The sequence below is a fragment of the Kogia breviceps genome, chromosome 14 (genome assembly GCF_026419965.1).
Source record: "Kogia breviceps isolate mKogBre1 chromosome 14, mKogBre1 haplotype 1, whole genome shotgun sequence".
Taxonomy (NCBI): Eukaryota; Metazoa; Chordata; class Mammalia; order Artiodactyla; family Physeteridae; genus Kogia; species Kogia breviceps.
Genome location: NC_081323.1, coordinates 75,819,864 through 75,842,354, shown reverse-complemented (window position 1 = coordinate 75,842,354; position 22,491 = coordinate 75,819,864). Strand labels below are relative to the sequence as shown.

Below are 22,491 nucleotides of genomic sequence, written 5' to 3'. Positions count from 1 at the left end.
AATTGGTGTATCCATGCGCCAGCTCCTTCTCTGCTCGGATGGGAAGTGTCAAGGTGCGTGTTCTACTTTGCGTCCCAGACCTCCCCGGTGGGGTTACACTCCAGGAGCTCATAATGGTCCCTCTGTTGATAATATACCCTTTACTGGCTGCCTTCCCCTCTCCAGCTCACGTCCCTCCCCCACTGGTATTTCCCGGAGTCTCTCTTAAATAAGCTTCTTTCACTCAAATTCTTCTCTTGGGGTTGCTTCTGGCAGAATTCAGACTTCCGGGAATGTATCCTATAAATTGTCTTACACATATGCAAAAATGACATATATTCAATTTATTAATTCACCATTATTTGTCATTGCGAGAAGTTGGAAATAATGTATGAGGGATACTGTTAAGGACACTAGGATCCACCCACACAGTGGAACATGGCGCACTATATAAAGGAATGGAAAAGCACTTTATGTCTTGGTATAAAACAATGTCTGAGCCACATTAGGGAAAAAAGCAAGATGCAGAACAGTATAAACAACGCATGCTGCCATTTGTGTAAAAAAACTTGTGTGTGTGTGTTTGCATATGCCCAGAATCTTTGTGAAGGAGACCCCCAAACGCATAGCCTGGACTGCGCTTTACAAGAGACCTAAATGGCTGGCAGACCAGGATGGAAGGGAGACTTCACCGCACACCCTTGCATGTCTTTTGATTTTGATACTACGGACCTGCTCATCCAATCAAAAAATAAAAGTAGCATTAAAATAATAAAGTGAATACATAAGGGGAGGTGCACCACTGCACACTGGACACATCAGCTCTAGTGTGGAGTGGTTGGACAGGTTCCTGCTGGCTTGTCCGGGTAGGCTCAGGCCCAGCTGCATGGGCTCCTGCTGACCTGCGGTCTCACCCACGAAAGGAGATCTCGCTTCCTATAGCTGGGGGAGGATTTCTTGCACTTCCCTTTGTGTTCGCCCACAAGAGCTGCCATGACCTCTGTCCCCGAGGAAGAACCAATGGCACCTTCACCCACACACAAGGAAGCCCAGGCAACTCCCTTCTGCCTGAGATTTGTGCTGAAGGCACTTGTCCTCACGCAAGAGAGATCTGAGCCACACACACAATTCACACTCGTGTATGTGCACACGCGCGCGCGCCCACGCACACACACACACACACACAGAGGAATGGAAACCCAAGCAGGTCGCTCCTGAGTGAGACATCACCACCCTGGTCTCCCAACAGATGTGTCCGTCCAGCAGCCTGGGGACCCGCTCACTCTTCGGTCCGACCACATCCTATTTGCTGCAGGGGAGGCCACTCAGCAAGGAGTGGGGAAGGAGCTGCTGTTACTGGGGGGGGGCAGTTTCAGGGCCAGCTTCAGTTATCATGTCCTTGTACTGTCGTTTGAAGAAGCCAAGCTGTGGAGGCAGAGGCAGGGGAGTAAGGGCACCAAGGCCAGGAGGGCGAGTGAAGGCCATGCAGGCCAGGCTGGGAGACGGTGGGACCAAGAGATGAAAAGAATAACGTGGCGGAGTGCAGAATAGATCTGGGGAAAGTGGGACAGGGAGGGGGATGGCATCACTGCTGAGAAAGAAAAGAGGGAAAGAAATCTAAAATATAATAATAAGTACTTTTTATATAGTGTTTACCCTGTACCAGAGACTATTCTAAGTGCTCTAGAGATACGAAACCAAAGACCTCCACAGAATGGGTATTTATAGTCTCATTTTACAGCTGAAGAAACTGAGGCTCTGTGAGCTGCCCGAGGCACAGCTGGGAGCTGAACCCAGGAAGGCGCTGCTGAGTGAGAAGCCGTGGAGGTGGGGGGAGGGGAGGGGCAGGAAGAGGGCCCCCGGGGGAGTTACCTTGTACAGGCCGCCCGTGAGGAGGGCCAGGAGCACCAGCCCCCCAGCCGAGCTGCCCACGATCAGCGGGACAGGGTTATGTACTTCGTAAGACTCCACTTTGGTCTCTGTCTGGAGCAGGGAGAGGGGGAGGGGGGCATCAGGGGAGAAAGACTCTGGATTTCTGGGGGTTCCCCAGTCAGACCTTGTGTGCTCCCCGAACCCCATGACTAAATCCCCTGTGCCCCCTAATCCCACCCCTCACTCCTCCTCCGCGGCCCCCTCTCCCTCTCTCTCTCCCACAAGCCCAGCCTCCTCTCCTGCCTCCAGCGGCCCCTCTATGTCTGCGAGACAGATACCTGGGCCCTCACAAACGCTCCCTGTCCTGGGAGCAGGGCAAACTCCGAATCATCAAACAAGATCTCCGCAGTGCTCACAAGCTGAAGGTGCTTATGCGAAGTCTGTGGGACAGAGAGGATGGGAGCTGGACCCATTGGCCCTGGAGGATCTCGTCTGTGCCCAGCCGAGCCTCAGGCGCCCACATACCTTGATGTACCAGTCAAATGAGAGGTTACCCTTGAGGGTGACCTGGAATTCTTCCTCGACGCCAAAGGATGGGATGTCACACTGGATTCTCTGGCAGACAGCGATGGAGCAGTTCTGGGGAAGGGAGGAGGGGAGAGAGGTGAGCAGGAAAGCTGGATGCAGGCCACATCCCATGCCCTCAGCCGGCAGTTGAGAGCCGGTACTGGGCCCAGGTGAGGGGGCAGCGTGGAGTCGGCGTGCAGCCGCGAGGCTGAGGCTGGGCTTAGTCTCACCAGCAGTGGGGTCTTCTTAAGCTCCCCCAGGAAGTCAGAGCGAGGAGGGTCACGCGTGTTGCTGTGGCATCTACTGGAGAGGTTCTGAGGAAAGAGAGACACTGTGAGGACGGATTGAAGCGAGGGCTCCTGGGTCCACCCTCCGGGAGGTGAGAAAACCAAGGTCCAGGAGAGGGTCTGAAATGGCTCCAAAACCCAAAAGAGGAAACAGATTTTAGGCAAGACCAGGGCTGTGGAGAGAGGTGTTGGGCCCTATCCTCAGGCCCAGCTGCGCTTACCTGGGAGAAGGTGACGTGGAGCTGATCCCACACGGTCACCCTGTTCAGCTGGATGGGCACCAAGAAGACCACACTAATAGGGAGCTTCCTCCCGCCCAGGTTGTTGAACTGCGTGGTGGGAGGGGCAGGTGTCAGGGTTCTGGCCTTCCTGCCCCCACCAGCGACTAGAACCAGGTTCCCCGCTCCCAACAGCCCGGTACTGAATCAGGTCTCACAGACCCAAGCATCCTGCCTCTTGATGCTTTCTGAGAGACAGGAGAGCACAGGGGTTAAACACCCATTCCAGAGCCAGACAGGCTGGTCGGAAGCAATGGCTCTTCCACTCACTGGGGGTGAGACCGTGGGCACGTTCTCTTAGCCTCTCTGAGCCCCCGTTTCTTCGTCTATAAACTGGGGGAGACAACAGGACCTCCGTCACAGGGTCATTACGAAGATAAAATGAGTTAATTACATACGTGTGTGTATATACATACGGATGCACGTGGTGGTGTGTGCGAATTCACAGCAAGCTTAGAACGGAGCCTGGCCCAAAGCAGGCACCTCATGCATGTTTCCCATCATATTTTTTTTTGGCCACGTGGCATGTGGGATCCTAGTTCCACGACCAAGGATCAAACCCGTGCCCACTGCATTGGAAGGCGAAGTCTTAACCACTGGACCGCCAGGGAAGTCCCTCCTACCATTCTTTCCGTGTTCCCGTCATCTCGATTTCCCTCCCCAGCCTCCTTCTCAGCTCCCCACCTGGTACTGATGCTCTATAATGCGGCTGGTCTTCTCTGAGGCTGTGAAGTTGAGATATTTGGTCGAGACCTCAAGGCTGATGGGAGAAAGAAGAAGGGGCAGGAGGTGACAGAACATCAGGGGAGTCCTGGGAGGGGGTCTTGGGCTAAGTGTGTAAAGGGGTAAACAGGCACGCGGTAACGCAGCCCTGGGAGGTGCGAGCGGGACGGTGTGCAGGGACAGTGTGGGCGGGACCTGCAGCACGTGCCGGTTTGGGCCCCTCCCCCACACACGTACACATGCACGTACAGACACAGACGTGTGCACACATATCCTCAGACTCACTCACAGGCACATGTGCACAGACTCGTGCACACAGATACTCAGTGAGCCATGTCCAGCCCAGTGGTGAAGGCAGAACTAAAGCCCCAGCAGCCAGTACCTGGTGACCACCACGTAGACAGCGTATTTCACAGGCAGCTGCAGCTGGAACTCGGTTTTGTTGGTCCCAGGTATGTTGTTCTCACTGAAGGGAAACAGAGAGCTCTGGTCAGCTCTTGAGAATTGAGAATCAGCCTTTCCTTCTCCTTCTTCCTCTCCCTCACCCTCCATCACCAACCAACCACCAAGTCCTGTCCTCTCAGCATCCTAAACGCTGTCCTCTAAATCCAACAGAGGAAACAGAGATCGTAGGAAAGACCAAGGCTGCCCCTGTGTAGCCCAGGCCCATCCCTACTCACCAGGACGGATGCCTGCAGAAGGGTGCCTTCTTCTCACTGGTCCCCTGAATTCAAAACGACTCCCACCCCAATTCCCCCCCGCTCCTGGAGAGTGATCTTTCTAGCATGCAAAGGTGGTCACGTCACTCCCAAGTTAAACTGCAAATTCCCTAAGAACACTCATCGATTCTTTCATGACACGGCCCATATCTAACCAACTCCTTCAATCCTGCCTCCTGTGCTCAAACTCAGCCTGACCTTTGCAGCCTCCGGGCTTTGCTTGGTCCACACTTCCTTCTCCCTGTCTTCATGCCCAGCCTCAATTCATGCCTTTGCTTGGCTAACTCACAGCCTGAATGTATAGTCTTCTCTGAACACTAATCTCCCAAGAAGACTGAACATCATTCATTTCATACTGTATCATAATCATCGGCTTTCCTGTCTATCTTTGCCCCTAAATTATAACCTCTGTGAGGGCAAGAATCACAGTTGTCTTGTCCATCACTGTCCCACCAGCACAGGGGGCCATGCCTGGCACGTGGTGGGTGCTCAGTTCGTGTTTGTCGAGTAAACAAATGAGCTGAAGGGAGAACCAGTGGGGAGAGGGCAATGGTCCACCCTGAGCATGGGGGCCGGGGGCTGGGGCCTCAAAATGGAGGAGGCCAGGCATAGCGCACCTGGTCACATTGGCCTTGAGAAGTAGTTTGTTTCCAAAGAAAGCATCAGGGTTCACGTCAAATGTGATATTGAAGGTGATCTGGAGTTGGAGAAAGAAGAGACAGTGACAAGAGTAAGAGAGAAGGAACAACCCAAATGTCCATCAGCTGAAGAATGGGTAAATAAAATGTGGCACATCCGTACAACAGAATAGTATTCAGCAGTAAAAAGAATCTGAGTATTAATACATCCTGCAACATGGATGATCCTGAAAGCATGATGCTCAAAGAAGCAATCTTATTATATGATTCCATTTATATGAAATATCCAGAATAGGTGAATCTCAAGACAGCAAATAGATTAGTGGTTGCCTAGGGCTGGGAGAGATGGGATGACATGGGCTGATGGCTAAGGGGAGCAGGGTCTTTTCTTGGGGTAATAAAATACTCTAACATTGATCATGGTGATGGATGCACAACACTGTGAACATTGCAAAAGCCACTGGATTGTATACTTGAAGTGAGTGAATTGTGTGGTAGATGAATTTTATCTCAATAAAGCTGTTTTTCAAAAAAAAACAGAAACATCTACTTTTTTTAAAAAAGAAGGTAATTCCCTGGTGGTCCATTGGTTAGAACTCCACGCATTTTCACTGCTGAGGGCACAGGTTCAATATCTGGCCAGGAAACTAATATCCCATAAGCCATGCAGTGCAGTGAAGAAGAAGAAGGAGGAGAAGGAGAAGGAGAAGGAGAAGAAGATGAAGGAGGAGGAGGAGAAGGAGAAGGAGAAGAGGAAGAAGAGGAGGAAGAGGAAGAAGAAGAAGAGGAAGAAGAAGAAGAAGAGGAAGAAGAAGAAGAGGAAGAAGAAGAGGAAAAAGAAGAAGAGGAAGAAGAAGAAGAAGAAGAAGGAGGAGGAGGAGGAGGAGGAGGAGGAAGGGAAGGAGAAGGAGAAGGAGAAGGAGAAGGAGAAGAACAAGGGAAGAATTCAGAGGAAGACAAAGGAGAAAAAGGGAGGAGGAGCCAGCAGTCTGACCTCTGAGTTGTCTGGGAAGATGGGATGGTTTATGCTGCAGCTAGTGCTCTTCAAGGTCCGAGACCCTTCAGTGGAGATGTCAGACTCACAGGTCAGGTGCCAGGACCGCTGTGAGCGCTGGTTCTGGAAGGCAAGGGAGGCAGAGGTGATGATGTCAAACAGCAGCCATGGGGGCAGGGAACTCAAAGTCAGATGGAGCCTGAGAAGGGTTTGGCTACCTGGGCTCCTGACACCCTCCGATAGGACAAGCCAGATGGGTAGAAGAAGGTGACCTGTGTTCTGTAGGAGTCCTCGCCCTGGTTTCTCACAGTCAGCGTCACGTTTAAGTCCCGGGAACCACCTACCACCAGGGTGTCCATGCTGTGGTGGGAACAAGCCAGGCCATGAGATGCTGAGGGCTTTCCTGCAGCGAGTCTGATCCGGCGGGAAGGAGGCGCGGACACTCGGAGAGAGAAGACAGTACACGAGGCAGCCACACAAACACACCTCTGAGGCAGCTGCTCTGCGCCGGGCTCCCTTGGGGGCCAGGAGAAGAACAGAGCAGCAGGTCATGGTGCAGGTCTGGGGGTAAAAATGAGGACAGGAAACTCACCTCATAAAACTGAAGGTGATGCTGAGGTCATCCTGGCAAATGCTGTCATTGCCACAATTCTTCTCAAAGGGAAACTGCCATAAACAGAGTATGAGAAAAATGAAAGGAAATCATGAAAAGATGTGAAATGAAACAGTAAAATGAAATCTTGAAATAAAATTATGTGAAATGAAATAAAATGAGCTTCAACAACCTTGGCCTCTGGTCCTTTCCACACCTCTGCTGGACCCCAACTTCCAGACTCACCGAGGCTGTGAAGAGTGTCGGAGCGTCTACAGCCAGCACTGGCCGGAGGTTCCCCAAAGAGGGCAAGGGCTTCCCCACCAGAGAGAAGTTGAGGCGCAGGGCAATGGGGGTCACTGTGTCCTCTACACAATCCTGAGAGATAGAGGGGGTTTGGTGGTCGGCCCTCCTCAGCATCCCAAGCCCACCCCATGCTTGGAGGACACAGGAGTATGGTCACTCTCTGCTCACCAGTAACCGGAGCTTCAGGGTCTCACATTTCTGACTCAGCCCCAGCATCACTATATGTCTGAGAGTGTTGTTCTTTGTCTCATCAAAGATGGCCTGGGAATGTGGGCGACCTGGGTCCAGAGCCAGGTCATATGTGATGGTGCTCTGGGTACCTCCTGAAGGGACAGGGCAGAATGGTGGTGAGGAACCTGGGTTTGGAGTCGGACTGGCAGGAGGTGGAGGCCCACCTCCTCTGCGCCCCAGCTCTCTGAATTTGGACATGTTAGCTGACCTCTCTGAGGACCTCAATTCCTTATTTTTAAATTGAAGATAATAATTGGATCTTCCCAATAGTGAAAACGAAATAGTGCCTACAGAGCATTTAGCACAGTGCCTGCCACACAGTAACTGCTCAATAAATAGTAGCTATTCTGTCACATATTGGAAAATTAAGTATATTTTTTCTGGCTGCTTTTAACTTTTTTTCTGTCTTTGGTCTTCAGCAGTTTGTGCCTTGGGATGGTACAATGTCTAATGTTATCTTGCTTTGATTTGGTAGAGAATCTTATTTATTTATTTATTTTTTGGCCGCATGGCATATGGGATTTTAGTTCCCCAGCCAGGGATCAAACCCACGCCCCCTGCATTGGAAGCAGGGAGTCTTAACCACCGGACAGCCAGGGAAGTTCCTAATTTGGTAGAGAATCTTGATGTTTTTCGTCAATTTTATAAAATTCTTTACCACCATTTCTTTTTTTTAATTTTTTATTTTATATTGGAGTATAGTTGATTAACAGTGTTGTGTTAGTTTCAGGTGCACAGCAAAGTGATTCAGTTATACATATACATGTATCTGTTCTTTTTCACATTCTTTTCCTATTTAGATTTAACTGTTGCTTCTTTCTTATTCTCTCTCTCTCCCTTCCTTTTGGAATTCCAATTACATGTTTATTAGATCTTTCACCATGTCACATATGTCTCCTATGGTTTATTTTTCTCTCTGTGTGTTCATCTGGATACTTGCAATTTACTTACCTTCCAGTTCATTAATTCTCTGTTCTACTTTTTTAAAATATAAGTATAGTTGATTTATAATATTGTGTTAGTTTCAGGTGTACAGCAAAGTGATTCAGTTATACATATATTTTTTCAGATTCTTTTCCGTTATAGGTTATATGAGATATTGAATATAGTTCCCTGTGCTATACAGTAAATGCTTGCTGTTTATCTATTTTATATATAGTAGTATATATCTGTTTGTTCTGCTTCTAGTCCACTATTAAATCTATTGAATTCTCAATTTCATTCAGTGTATTTTTCAGTGCTAGTGTTTCCATTTAACTCTATTTCATGAATTCCAGGTTTTTTATGAAGTTCTCCATCATCTCCTGTTTTTTTCTTGAAGATATTAATTTTAGTTATCTTTTAAATTCCTATCTGATAATTCTAATTGCTGAATCACCTATGGATCTATTTCTATTGTCTATTGTTTCTCTTGGTTTGCTGGTTTCAATGGACATTGTCCCAGTAGAAGGACCAAGGTGTTTTTTAAGGTCCCTCTCAAATCTCTGCTTCCCCAGCATGGGGAAGCTGCTAGATTTCTGTTCAACTCTTGAGCTCTCCCGCTGTTTTCTTCCACTGAGTTTCTAAGAGTATTGATCTGGACATGCATGGCTTAGAAGTCAGCCAATGACTTACAGGAAATTTCTATGTAGACTTTGGGATACCTTCTCTGTAATTCTCTAGTCTCCAAGACTTTGCTCTCAATTTCTAGCCATGCTGGCTGCCCCAAACTCTGACTGCTCTCTCCTCAGTCTGGTAAGATTACTGCTAGAAACCAATTTTATTCCCTCCCCCTGTTTCCCTCTAGAACCACCATTACTCTTCCTCACCCCAAGCACAATGCCACTCTTTGAGAATAGAGACAAGGAAGGAAGTCGTGTTAGTTGTGATAAAATGCATATCTGAATGCTTTGTGAGTTTGTGTTTAGCTTCATCAGCTCAACCTCCCCTTTAAACGAGTCATCTCTCAGTTTTTAAAAAAAGACCTGGTTAGTTCACAGGGATGGGGCCCTTCATTCTCTGGAGAACTGAGAGTGTAAAGGAGTGCCACATGCTTACTTCTTTAGGGGTGTTTGCTGGGCCTCCCCACCCACCCTCCAGCAGGGGACCACCTGCTCACTCCACCCAAGCTTGAAGAAGGCTATCGGAGCCTGTGAGAACTTTACTCTGGGCCACCTGTCCATGTCCCCAGTCATTTAACCTCTTGAGACCTATCCACCCAGCCTCACCTTCACTCAGCCTGTCCCATGTGCTCTTGCGGACATGGAGGCAGACTCTGACCTCCCCAGCGATCCGACCTTTCACCACCCGCTCACGACACTCATACACATCCCTTGCCACTTCCCTGGGTGTGAATTCCATGGTCGCCTCAACTCTCAGCACCGGCTGGGACCTGTGGGGGGACACCAGAGGGCCCTCAGGGGCCTTCGTACAGCAAAGCCACTCCTTAAAAAGAAGATACCTGGGGGACTTGCCTGGTGGCGCAGTGGTTGAGCATCCGCCTGCCGAGGCATGGGACACGGGTTCGAGCCCTGGCCCTGGAAGATCCCACATGCCACGGAGCAACTAAGCCCGTGCGCCACAACTACTGAGCCTGCGCTCTAGAGCTCGTGAGCCACAACTACTGAGCTCACGTGCTACATCTACTGAAGCCTGTGCTTCTAGAGCCCACAAGCCACAACTACTGAGCCCGCGTGCTGCAACTACTGAAACCCGCATGCCTAGAGCCCATGCTCCACAACAAGAGAAGCCACCGCGATGAGAAGCCCGCACACCGCAACGAAGAGTACCCCCCGCTTGCCGCAACTAGAGAAAGCCCGCGCAGCAACGAAGGCCTAATGCAGCCTAAATAAATAAATAAATAAATATTTTTTAAAATTATTAAAAATAAAAAGTACATATGTTTAAAAAAAAAGAAAAAGAAGATACCTGGTGTGCTCTCACCTGAGCAGCAGCACGTGCCCCTGAGCCCCTACAGCCAGGTCCACCAGTCCATCCATTGTGAGGTCCTGGCCCCCGCTCAGTGACTGCCCAAAATACTGCAGCCTCGGAGAGAACTGGGAGCCTGTGATCCGCTGAGGGTAGAAAAGAGGAGGAGAGAAAATGGTGGGAAAGAACAGGGAAGAGTGTAACTCAGTCTCCTGGGATGACCCAAGGAGAGATTGTCTGGGCTCCACTCAAGTCATATCTCCCACACCTTCTCAAGGAATTTGGGTAACTATTAAGCTTTAGACCACAACCTTGAGGTGATACCCAAAGTGTCCATCAATTACTGGGTTTTCCAGGAAAAACAAAAAGTATCACAGGAAAGAAGTGATATAGTACACTATTTGACACAGTTGAATCTCTTTTACATGGTCAGGAAAATGCAAACACTGAACATAGATCGAACCAAAATTATCATATAAATTTAAGGAATGGGGGGGTGGGATGGGAGGCGTATGAATATGTGGCAAGAGGGGTCTGAAAGAGAGCTCAGTCCTCACCTCCCATAGTGGGAAGTCAATGCGAAAACAAAAATCAAGAAGCAGCAACATACTTGTGCCCTTGGGAAGTATGGAGAATCACTGAAAGAGCTGAAAGTGGTTTCCTCAAGGGAGGGAAAATGAAGAGGAAATCACAGTGTGGGTGTGGAAATTGTTGCTTTTCATTATAAGCTGTTAAGAACAATTTTGACTCCTTAATCTATGCGCAAAAGTAACACTGAAAGGATAACAGCCAAATATATTAAGAAATGTTAAAAGTGATTTTGTCACGTACTTAATGCCGCTGAAGTGTACACATAAAAATGGTTAAGATGGTGAGTTTTAGGTCATGGATATTTTACTGCCATTTTTTTAAGTGAATTTATCAACTAGAAAGAAGAATGAGGAAGTGCAGGATGTTGGAAATGTGCTATATCTTAATCTGGGTGGTGAGTTCACAGATAGGAAAATTCATCACTTGAGATTTGTGCGTTTACTGCACGTACATTACACTGCAAATTTTTTTGAGAAAAAGCGTATCCTGTTGGAAGGATGCTTTGTTTTGCAGTTATATAATATGGTAGTTGGGAGAGCCACAGCAGTTTTGCTCGCCCGCATACTGACCACCATAGCCCCAGTCATAGGAAAAGAGCAAGTAAAAAAAATGCAAACAGTAGAGCAATAGTATTGCATGACGCTTTTTGCATTTGTTTTTAATTCCAAAGTCTGTGGGGTGGGAGTGGGTGTATGGTGGGTGGGTGAGAGCAGGTATGTAGGTGTGGGTGAGAGTGGGTGAGTGTGTGGACCCTCCCCTTACCTTGTTTTCCTTTCCAGGTGCAGATAAGGGGAGAGTGTTAAGACTTTCACTGTTGCTTTTTTTTCTTCTTCTTCTTTTTTTCTTATTATTTTACAAACCCTTGCGTCGAGGGCTGACTTTCAATAGATCGCAGCGAGGGAGCTGCTCTGCTACGTACGAAACCCCGACCCAGAAGCAGGTCGTCTACGAATGGTTTAGCACCAGGTTCCCCACGAACGTGCGGTGCGTGACTGGCGAGGGGGCGGCCGCCTTTCCGGCCTCACCCCGTGTCCCAGGACGAAGGGCTCTCCGCACCGGACCCCGGTGCCGACGCGCCGCGCCACGCCGGCGGGGACGGGACCGGCTATCCGAGGGCAACCGAGGCTTCCGCGGCGCTGCCGCATCGTTCCGCCTGGGCGGGATTCTGACTTAGAGGCGTTCAATCATAATCCCACAGATGGTAGCTTCGCCCCACTGGCTCCTCAGCCAAGCACATACACCAAATGTCTGAACCTGCGGTACTGTTTACTTTAGATTTTTAAATCTGTACAAGCATGTAAAGCTTTTGTAATAAAAATGAAGTAAACCCAGAGCCTTCAAATCCCATTTACACAGAGAAGCAACAGGTGCCAATGAACAGAGGCATATTATAGTATTCACACAATTGTGGAAAGAGGCTCCGTGACACAGGGGGAACAACGTAAGGCAGTAGTGCTTAGCCTGGGCTGCGACTAAAGAGCGTGTGAAAAATACTAGGGCCTATGTAGTGTACTATTCCATACACTAGAATGGGCATTGGAACAGTAGCTTTCTCTGGGAGGGAGTGGGGTCAGAAATTGACTGGATGGGGGCGGGAGGGAACTTTCTAAAGTGATGATTATGTTCAGCATCTTGATGGGATTGTGGATTCTATTTCTCAAAATTCTTTGACTGACTAAAGATTTGTGCTTTACCTGTCTGTACAATTTATCTTAAAAACAACAGTCAGCATATTTGAATATTTTGAATTCTAGTTAATGATATACATGCTGAGGTATTTAGGGGCAAAGTTGGACTGGTGTTGCAAATTACTTTGAATTGCATTAGAAAAATAACGATGAACTTGATGGACAGGTAGAAAAAGGATGAATACAAGGATGGAGATGTGATAAAGTAAATCTAGTAAAATATCCATCGTAGATTTTAGCTCATAAATATATGGATGTCCACTGGACAATTCTTTCAACTTTGCAGTAACTTTGAAAATTTTCTAAATAAAATGTTGAAAAAACTCTACTGATGCCTGGGGCCCTGACCCCAGACCAATTAAATCAGAACCCCTACTGGCAGGGCCCAGGCACCTGTTTTTTTAAGACCTTCGGGTGATTTTGATGTGTGGGTAGGGTTGAACCTCTAGGGTGAGGGATTTGGCAGGAGTGATGAGGAGACAGAGAGAGAAAGGACAGAAGAAAACTGTGAGGCTGGCAAAAAACCAGAGACCAGAAGCCAGCAGACTGGATGGCCTCGGCAGGCTGTGATGGGAGACTGCCAGACCTGGGGGTCCCTCCAGACAGTGGGCTTCGTCCAGCAGGAAACATGGAGCCAGTTTAGAGTGGAAAGCAGTTGTGGTGACCCGCATTTCAAGTGACCAACCATCAGGATGAGCTGCAGGACCCAGTGGGGAGAAAAAAATGTAGGACTCCTTGTTCAAAAGTTATTAAGAGTTTCAAGATGGCCAGAGCAGAGCCTTAATCTAAGCACAGCGCCATTCTGAGAGAGGAGCCCCGTGTAACTGCACAAGTCACAAGCCCATGAAGCATGCGGTCCTGGAAGGGTGCCCAACCATAGGGCTTCCTGAGCTGGGAGACTTTCAGAGCTAAAACCGGGACAGACCTGGGCAAACCGGGTCTGCTGGTCATCCTACCAAGACTGAGATTCGGAGGAAAGGAATGTCTACATCCTAACACTTCCAGCTCACCATTCATCACCTCTGAGCCTTCATCTTCTCGTCTGTAAAGTGGGGCTGATGATGGCTCTGTGCACCTCCTCTCGTTGGGATAAGAATGAACCTTTTCTGTGAAGTATGTGTTATTTTTGAAGCTTCCAAAAAGGAAGCTGATCTGGCAGCTGTCGGAACATTGAATTAGAAAGGGACAGATTGGCAAAGAGGCTACAGTTGTAACAAAAACAGGGACCGGGCCTCACCTGGCTGTGGGCGGGGCTGATGCCCAGTCTCGAGGTTCCGTGAAACAGGTAGACAGCACCCCGGTTCTCCTGCTCTCCCGGGGCCCCGATGGCCACATCCGTCAGCCTGTCCCCGTTCACATCCCCCAGCACCGTCAGAGCTGCCCCAAAGCGGGCCCAGGGGTGGCCTTGCTCCCCTCGCAGGACGGCACCGCACTGCCACTTAGCCCTCTGCAGAACAAAAGCAGCCTCAGGTCCCACCCCACGCAACCCCTCCACACCCAGACCCCACCCAGCCCGGGTCTCACCAGCCACTCACCCCCCGGGGAAAGGGACACACGGACACCTGGCCCCCCCGGCTCTGCTCATAGTAATGGGGGGCCCCGATGAGGACCAGGTCGGAGCTGCCATCTCTGTCCACGTCCACGGAGCTGAGGGAGGCCCCGAAGTAGGAGCCGATCTGAAAGAGATAAGGCCAAGATCACATACCTCTTTCCACCTAAAGCAGAGCACGGGGATTTTTCTCCTTGTGAAGAAAAATCATGCCTGCTGAGGAAAGCCCTTTGGAGCGGATGTGATCCTCTCTCTGTTTCATGATCAATCCTTGTTTGAATATACTGTCAGTTAGAGGAGTGAGTATATGATAGAGTTGACAGGTAGTGGGTGAGGATCTACCCCAAATGGTGTTCCAGGGAGATGATTAAGGTAGCGAAGAAGATGGATTTGAAAATACAGACAGAAAAGCCTGGAAGACCAGACAGGATATCCTTTCAATATATTGCAAGTCTTTAGGGAGGTAAGTCAAATTTGGCAGTCTGGCTAACAAGGAATCAACTGGCTTAGATGAAAAACAACTATTGCCACAGGAATTTTTTTGCATGATATTGAGAAATAATGTCTACCTTTTAAAAGAATTTTGAAAGTATGTTCAAAAAAAACACCAAAATATGTTCAATGTAAATAGGTAGAATTCATCCATAGGAACCATCCATTTAGTCATTCTTTCATTCAACCAACAACGCTTATTTGCTAAGCGTGAGGCTGGGTAGTGGAGACAGTGCCTTCCAAGGCTCTAGGTGCAGCAGGGTGGAATGGAGGGGAATAGTAACAGATCAAAGGGAGATGTATATGGAAATTTCAAACTTCTGGGGCGAGTTCTAGGAAGGAAAGTGCAGAGGACGTCAAGACATGACTCACTACAGTCTGATCTCTGCCCCACCCACCACTGAGGGAGGCCTCCCAATGGTCCAGTAACAGCATTTAAGCTTCATCCTAAAGTCAACAGACTTTTGTGTTTTTAGGTCAAGTTTATTGGGGTATAATTTCCATTAAAAAAAATTCAGACTTTTTAGTGGAGTTTTATGAGTTTTGACAAACGCATAAATTCATGTAACTGCCATGATGGTCAAGATTCAGGACAGTTTCATCAACCCCAAAATATTCCCTTATGCTGTAATCAACCTCTTCCCTCAGTCACCAGCCCCTGACAACCACTGATCTGGTTTTTTTCCCAATAGTTTTGCCTTTTCCAGAATGTTATATAAATGGAACCATACAGTATGTAGCCTTTTGGCTGTGGCTTCTTTCAACTAGAGTAAGCATTTAGGATTCACCCAAGTTTCACAGGCTCCGGACGCGCAGGCTCAGCGGCAACGGCTCACGGGCCCAGCCGCTCGGCGGCATGTGGGATCCTCCCGGACCGGGGCACGAACCCGTGTCCCCCGCATCGGCAGGAGGACTCTCAACCACTGCGCCACCAGGGAAGCCCAGTAGTTTTAGATTTTACATTTAGCTCTATGCTCGATTTAAATTAATCTTAACATGGTTGAATTGACAAGATATGGGTAAGGATTTTGTTTTGTTTTGTTACCATGGGTTCAATTGTTCCAGCACCATTGAACTCTCCGTTGAATTGTCTTTGTGCCTTTATTGAAAATCAATATGTGTCAGGCTTATACTTCAGGCCTATTCTGTTCTACTGATGTTCATGTCTATCCTTTTGTCAATGCCACGCTGTCCTGCTTACTGTAACTTTATAGAAAGCCTTAAGATCACATAGTGTATGAATCTTCCACTAAATACCTAATGGTATTTACATAATATCCTTTTCAAAACTGTTTTGGATATTCTACTTTCTTTGATTTTCCATATAAATCTTAGAATTAGCTTGTCAATTCTACAAAATAAAATAGGATTTTGATTGGCATTGTGTTGAGTCTATAGATCGACTTGAGGAAAAGTGACATCTTAACAATATTAAGTCTTCCGGTCCATGAACACAGTATATTTCTCCATTTATTTAGGGCTTTGATTTCTCTCATTAGTGTTTTGTAGTTTTCAGTATAAAGATGTTGTACACATTTTGTTAGATTTATACCCAAGTATTTCATGGTCTTTGGTGCTATTGTATTAATAAATGGTCCTTTTTCTTTAAATTTAAATTTCCAAATGTTCATTGTTAGTATAGAAATACAACTGATTTTTACATATTGATCTTGTATCCTGAGAACTCACTGAAATAAGTTATATAGCTTTTTTGTAGATTCTTTGGGATTTTCCACGCAAACAATCATGTCATCCCCAAATAGAGATAGCTTTATTTTTTCCTTTCCACTCCACATGCTGTTTTTACTTTTCTCTCTTGACTTATTGCACCAGCTACGTCTTCCTGTATGATGTTGTATAGGAGTGGTAAGAGTGGATTTTCCTGCCTTGTTTCCAATTTTAGGAGAAAAAAATTCTCTTTTACTTTTAAATATGATGCTAGCTCTAGATTTTTTGTAAATGTTCTTTCTCAGGTTGAGGAAGTTCCCTTTAATTCCCAGTTTGCTGAGAAGAAAACATCATGGAAGAATGGATTTTGTCAAATTCCTTCTCTGTATCTGTTAAGATTATTACACTTTTCTTCTCTAGTCTGTTGTTATGGTGAATTACATTGAGTTTTTTTTTCAGAATGGCTCTTTTAAATTGAGATAAAATTTACATTACATAAAATTCATCATTTTAAAGTATAAAATTTAGTGGGTTCTAGTATATTCACAATGTTATGTAACCATCACCACTAATTCCAAAACATTTCCCTCACCCCAGAAAGAAGCCCTGTAACTGTTAGAAGTCACTCCCAATCCACCCCCCACCATACCCTGGCAACCACTAATCTACTTTCTGACTGTGGGTTTGTCTACTCTAGACATTTCAGACGAATTAAATCATATAATATGTGTCCTTTTGTGACTGGCTATTTTCACGTAGCATAAATTTTTCAAGGTTTATCCATGTTGTAGCATGTATCAACACTTCACTCTTTTTACGGCTAAATAGTATTCCACTGTATGGATATACCCCATTTTGTTTATCTATTCATAAGTTAATGAACATTTAGGTTCTTTCTACCTCTTGACTATTATGAATAATGCTGCTATGAACATTCACGTATAAGTTTTTTTTGAACAACTATTTTCATTTTGGAAAAGGGTATATACCTAGGAGTGAAATTTCTGAGTCATATGATAAATCTATATTTAACTTTTTGAGGAACTGTCAAATTGTGTTCCATAAGGGCTGTATTCTTTTACATTCCCACCAGCAATGTATGAGGGTTCTAATTTCTCCACATCCTCATCAACATGTGTTATTTTTCATTTTTTTCTTTAAATAGCCATTCTAGTGGTATCTCTACTGTGGTTTTGACTTGTATTTCCCTAATGATGAATAAATTTGAACATATTTTCATGTGCTTATTGGTCATTTTTATATCTTATCTGGAGAAATATCTATTCAAATCCTTTGCCCATTTTTACATGAGGTTGGCTTTTTATTGTTGAATTGTAAAAGTTCGTTATATATTGTAAATACTAGACCTTTATCAGATATATGATTTGTAAATAGTTTCTCCCATTCTTTTCATTTTCTTGATAGTGTCCTTTGCTGCTCAAAAGTTTTTAATTTAATGAAGTCCAACTAATCTATTTTATCTTTGGTTGCTTGTGCTTCTGGTGTCATATCTAAACAATCGTTGCCAAATCTAAAGTTACAAAAATTCACTTATGAATCCCCCTAAGAGGCTTATAGCTTTAGTTCTTATATTTAGGTCTTTGATCTATTTTGAATTAATTTTTGCATATTGTGAGGTAAGGGTCCAAATTTATTCTTTTGCCTGTGGACATCCAGTTGACCCAGCACCTTTTTTGAAAATCAATGGACCATAGATGTATGGGTTTATTTCTGGACTCTCAGTCCTATTCCACTGGTCTGTCCTTATGCTGGTACCACCCTGTCTTGATTACTGTAACTTTGCAGTAAGTTTCAAAATTGGGAAGTGTGAATCTTCCAACTTAGTTCTTCTTTTTCAAGATTATTTTGGCTATTCTGGGTCTCTTGAATTGTCATATGAACTTTAGAATCAGCTTGTCCATTTCTGCAACATTGTTGAACAAGCCCTGCATCATTCCTGGGATAAACCACAATTGGTCATGATGTACTATCCTTTTTATAGATTGCTAGATTCTGTTTGCTGATACTTTTTTTTTTTTTTTTTTTTTTTTTTTTTTTTGCTGATACTTTTTTTGAGGATTTTACAAAACAGCTTTTGCAGGGGTGATATTCAAAATATTGAACTCCTGGGACTTCTCAGGCACCAACCATGGGCTTAGCTGGAGTGGGTCCTAGAGGTCTCCTGAGTTTCCCTGTCTGACTTCATAGTTACTGGATCATGGGGAAGTTCAAAGAGTATTGGGGGGAGGGACCAGAGTGTATGGCAGGTTCAGGGGGGAAGGATGTCTCAAGGAAACAGCTATTTATTGACAGATATAGAATTATTTCAATATTTTAATAACTAATATGGCTATACTGGTTATGGACTGGTCAAATGCCAGCTTTGTGTACAGGTAGACTTGTAGAGAGCTCTGTACAGGTCAAGTGTTGTTATTTACCATTATTAGAAAAGTGAGGACACAACATTCTCAAATGCAAAGTTGGTCCCATGACTCTCCAGCTTAAAGCCCTCTGCTTTACAAAACTCTGCCATACTTCGGATCTGATGATGCCCATCCCAGAAGCCCTCAGCCCCCAGGGTGCCTCTGTTGGCACATCCATGCCCCACACACTCTGCACTCACCTGGCTGCCCTTGATTTCAGAGTTTTTCTCCCAAGCACCTGCGTTCTTTTTGAATATCACCACCAGGCCAATGTGTTGATATCGAGGCGCCCCCAGAAGCAGAATTTGCACCCGGTTCCGCAAGATGGCTGCAGCAGCATAACCTGAAGATGATGAACTAAGAGGAAAAGCACTGCCTCCTCCAACAGGACTATCCCTTGAGCAGGGGCAGTGGGGCAGCCCCATGCTTGGGAGCTTGGGGTAATTGGACCCTGCACTATATATTCCTCTTTGTTAACATAATTAAAATGAAGCTTTGAAATTTCTGTCTTTAAACCTATCCCAAGAGCTTATGAAAGATCCAAGGACATCTAAACTAGTTGAGTTATGCCATATCCTGACCCCTTCTTAAAGTAACCCTGCCCTCTCCACTTACCCAAGTAAGCATCATTCATGTCTGAATCTACCCTGGTTGTGTTGATGAAGGTGACTTTATCCTTTGACGTATGCAGAAAGGCTCCGCCAGCCCAATCAAAGCTCCCCACAGTGCCCAACAAGGGACCATCCTGGGCAAGAAGGTAGAACAGGATTGAGAAATCTAGAGCTTCAGTGTTATCCCTATCAAAAATCCCAATGGCATTTTTTTCATCAAAATAGAACAAACTATCCTAAAATTTGTATGGAACCACAAAAGACCCCAAATAATCAAAGCAATTTTGAGAAAGAACAAAGCTGGAGGCATCACACTTCCTGGTTTCAAACTACATTGCAAAACTATAGTTATCAAAACAGTATGGTATTGGCATAAAAACAGACATGTAGATCGATGGAACAGAACAGAGACCCTTGAAGTAAACCCATGCATATATGGTAAATCAATATACTACAAAGGAGAGAATAATATACAATGGCGAAAGGACAGTCTCTTCAATAAATGGTGTTGGGAAAATTAGGCAGCCACATGCAAAAGAATGAAACTGGACCACTATCTTACACTAGTCACAAAAATCAATTCAAAATGGATTAAAGACTTGAACATAAGACATGAAACCATAAAACTCCAAGAATAAAACATAGGTAGTAATCTCCTTGACATTTGTCTTGGTGATGATTTTTTAGATTTAACACCAAAAGCAAAATAAGCAGTGGGACTACATCAACTAAAAAGCTTCTACATAGCAAAGGAAATCAACAAAATGAAAAGGTAACCTACAGAGCAGGAGAAAATATTGGCAAATCATATATCCAATAAGAGGTTAATATCCAAAATATATAAAGAACTCATACAACTCAAAATTTTGTTTTAAAACCTGATTTTTAAATGGGCAGAGGATCTGAAAAGACATTTTTCCAAAGAAGACATACAGATGGCCAAGAGGTGCATGAAAAAAGTGCTCAACATCACTAATCATCAAGGAAATGCAAATCAAAACCACGATGAGGTATCACCTCACACCTGTTAGATGCCTGTCATCATAAGAGAAGAAATAAGTATTGTTAAGGATGTGTAGAAAAGGGAACCCTTGTACTAATTGGTGAAGCCACTATGGAAAAGAGTATGGGGGTTCCTCAAAACTTTACAAATAAAACTACAGTTTGATCCAGCAATTACACTTCTGGGTAAATATCCAAAAGAAATGAAAACACTAACTTGAAAAGATATATGCTACCCCATGATCACTGCAGCATTTTTTACAATAGCCAAGACATGGAGGCAACCTAAGTGTTCATCAACAGATGAACAAATAAAGAAAATGTGGTGTATATGTACACAATGGAATATTATTCAGCCATTAAAAAGAAGGAAATTCTGCCATTTGTGACAACATGGATGGACCTGGAGGATTATGCTGAGTGAAATAAATCGGAGAAAGTCAAACACTGCATGATCTTACTTATATGTGAAGTTAAAAATAACAAACTTATACATACAGAGAACAGATTTGTGATTGCCAAAGGCAGCGGTGGGTGGTGTGCAAAATGGGTGAAAGTGGTCAAAAAGTACAAACTTCAAACAAAATTCAGTTATTTGTAGTGAGGTGGATGGACCTAGAGTCTGTCATACAGAGTGAAGTAAGTCAGAAAGAGAAAAACAAATATGCTAACACATATATATGGAACCCCCCCCAAAAAAAGTTATGAAGAACCTAGGGGCAGGACAGGAATAAAGACGCAGAAGTAGAGAATGGACTTGAGGACATGGGGAGAGGGAAGGGTAAGCTGGGACGAAGTGAGAGAGTGGAATGGTCATATGTATGTACACTACCAAATGTAAAGTAGCTAGTGGGAAGCAGCCACATAGCACAGGGAGATCAGCTCGGTGCTTTGTGACCACCTAGAGGGGTGGGATAGGAAGAGTGGGAGGGAGACGCAAGAGGGAGGAGATACGGGGATATGTGTATATGTATAGCTGATTCACTTTGTTATAAAGCAGAAACTACCACACCATTGTAGAGAAATTATACTCCGGTAAAGATGTTAAAAAAAAAAAGTACAAACTTCCAGTCATAGAATAAATAAATCCTGGTGGTGTAATGTACAGCATGGTGACTACAGTTAATAATAGTGTATTGTGTATTTGAAAGTTGCTAAGAGAATAAATCTTAAAGTTCTCATCACAAGAAAAAAAAAATTGGGTAACTGTGTAAGGTGATGGATGTTAACTAGACTTATTGTGGTGATCATTTCGCAATGCTATATACATATACTAAATCACTATGTTGTGCATCTGAGGCTATTATCATGTTATATGTCCATTATATCTCAATTTTTTAAAAAAAGAACAGGATTGACAAGGAAGAGAGAAGGGACCACAGCTGCCCTTCAAAGAGGTGCCTCCCAACAAACACCTGTCACAGAGATGAGCCCCCAAACCTTTGAACCTCTTCTCCCTCTTCGTCTTGCCCCCAACCCCCATTAAACAGAAGACCACTTACGGAGGTGAAGACAGCACTGAAGCCTTCCTGAGACATCTCATACTCAAAGGAGCTGGCACTTCCTGTGTGCGTACCTGTGAGGAGAAGAAAGTTTACATTAAAGAAAGTAGAGGAGCCTAGAACAGGGGTTGGAAACTCAATGCTATGGTGGCCAGACAGAAGGAGGCTCAAATGGAAGCCATGTGCACCCCCCTTTTTCTTACATGTCCTCTGTTATGCTTTCCTTTTTTTATTGAAGCATAGTTAATTTACAATATTAATGTTAGTTTCAGGTGTACAGCATCGTGATTCAGTATTTTTGCAGATTATACTCCATTATAGGTTGTTACAAGATAGTGCAGGGACTTCCCTGGCGGTCCAGTGGTTAAGACTCCACACTTCCACTGCAGGGGGTACGGGTTCGGTCCCTGGTCGGGGAACTAAGATCTGCACGCCTCATGGCATGGCCAAAAAAAATAAATGAATAAATCGGGAAAAAAAAAAAAAAAGGATAATGGCTACAATGTATATGTTTGTTGCTTATCTAGCCATATGCCCCTTTTAAAGGGATGGTGGCTATTTGGCCCCAACTACTTTTTGCCAAGCGGGAATATGGTCCTAAAGGTGTCTAATCTTCCAAATTTTCAAGAGAAACCATAAATCCAGATTGTATATGAACCTTCCCCCAACTTTTAAATTCTTTTATTCAACAAACACTTATTGAGCACCCTTTATGTACCAGGCATTATTCTAGGCACTGGGGATACAGCAGTGGACCAAAGAGACAAATGTTGGCAACACATCCAAATTTGGGGGAAAATACTGTGAGGGATTTGAGTCCCCTACCCTCTAATTTTTCAGCCTATAGCCAAGATTGCAAAATTAGAGAGAAA

The 22,491-nt window shown here is 45.2% G+C and overlaps 1 protein-coding gene across 1 annotated transcript in view; it reads right to left on the bottom strand.

The window, feature by feature from the left end:
* Positions 1 to 308: 308 nt before the first annotated feature.
* ITGAM (integrin subunit alpha M) overlaps positions 309 to 22,491 on the bottom strand; it is a 35,894-nt gene continuing 13,711 nt past the window's right edge. The window contains exons 10-30 of the mRNA XM_059038647.2: positions 21,620 to 21,693; positions 19,120 to 19,249; positions 18,705 to 18,847; positions 13,908 to 14,048; positions 13,610 to 13,819; positions 10,109 to 10,239; positions 9,394 to 9,557; positions 7,124 to 7,278; positions 6,896 to 7,027; positions 6,650 to 6,723; positions 6,276 to 6,417; positions 6,058 to 6,180; positions 5,043 to 5,122; positions 4,089 to 4,172; positions 3,668 to 3,743; positions 2,927 to 3,034; positions 2,649 to 2,732; positions 2,377 to 2,490; positions 2,190 to 2,291; positions 1,852 to 1,962; positions 309 to 1,404 (exon numbers count right to left, since the gene is read on the bottom strand). Coding sequence (XP_058894630.2) covers positions 1,333 to 1,404; positions 1,852 to 1,962; positions 2,190 to 2,291; positions 2,377 to 2,490; positions 2,649 to 2,732; positions 2,927 to 3,034; positions 3,668 to 3,743; positions 4,089 to 4,172; positions 5,043 to 5,122; positions 6,058 to 6,180; positions 6,276 to 6,417; positions 6,650 to 6,723; positions 6,896 to 7,027; positions 7,124 to 7,278; positions 9,394 to 9,557; positions 10,109 to 10,239; positions 13,610 to 13,819; positions 13,908 to 14,048; positions 18,705 to 18,847; positions 19,120 to 19,249; positions 21,620 to 21,693 — 2,450 coding nt within the window. The 3' untranslated portion in view covers positions 309 to 1,332. The remainder of the gene's footprint in view (positions 1,405 to 1,851; positions 1,963 to 2,189; positions 2,292 to 2,376; positions 2,491 to 2,648; positions 2,733 to 2,926; positions 3,035 to 3,667; positions 3,744 to 4,088; positions 4,173 to 5,042; positions 5,123 to 6,057; positions 6,181 to 6,275; positions 6,418 to 6,649; positions 6,724 to 6,895; positions 7,028 to 7,123; positions 7,279 to 9,393; positions 9,558 to 10,108; positions 10,240 to 13,609; positions 13,820 to 13,907; positions 14,049 to 18,704; positions 18,848 to 19,119; positions 19,250 to 21,619; positions 21,694 to 22,491) is intronic.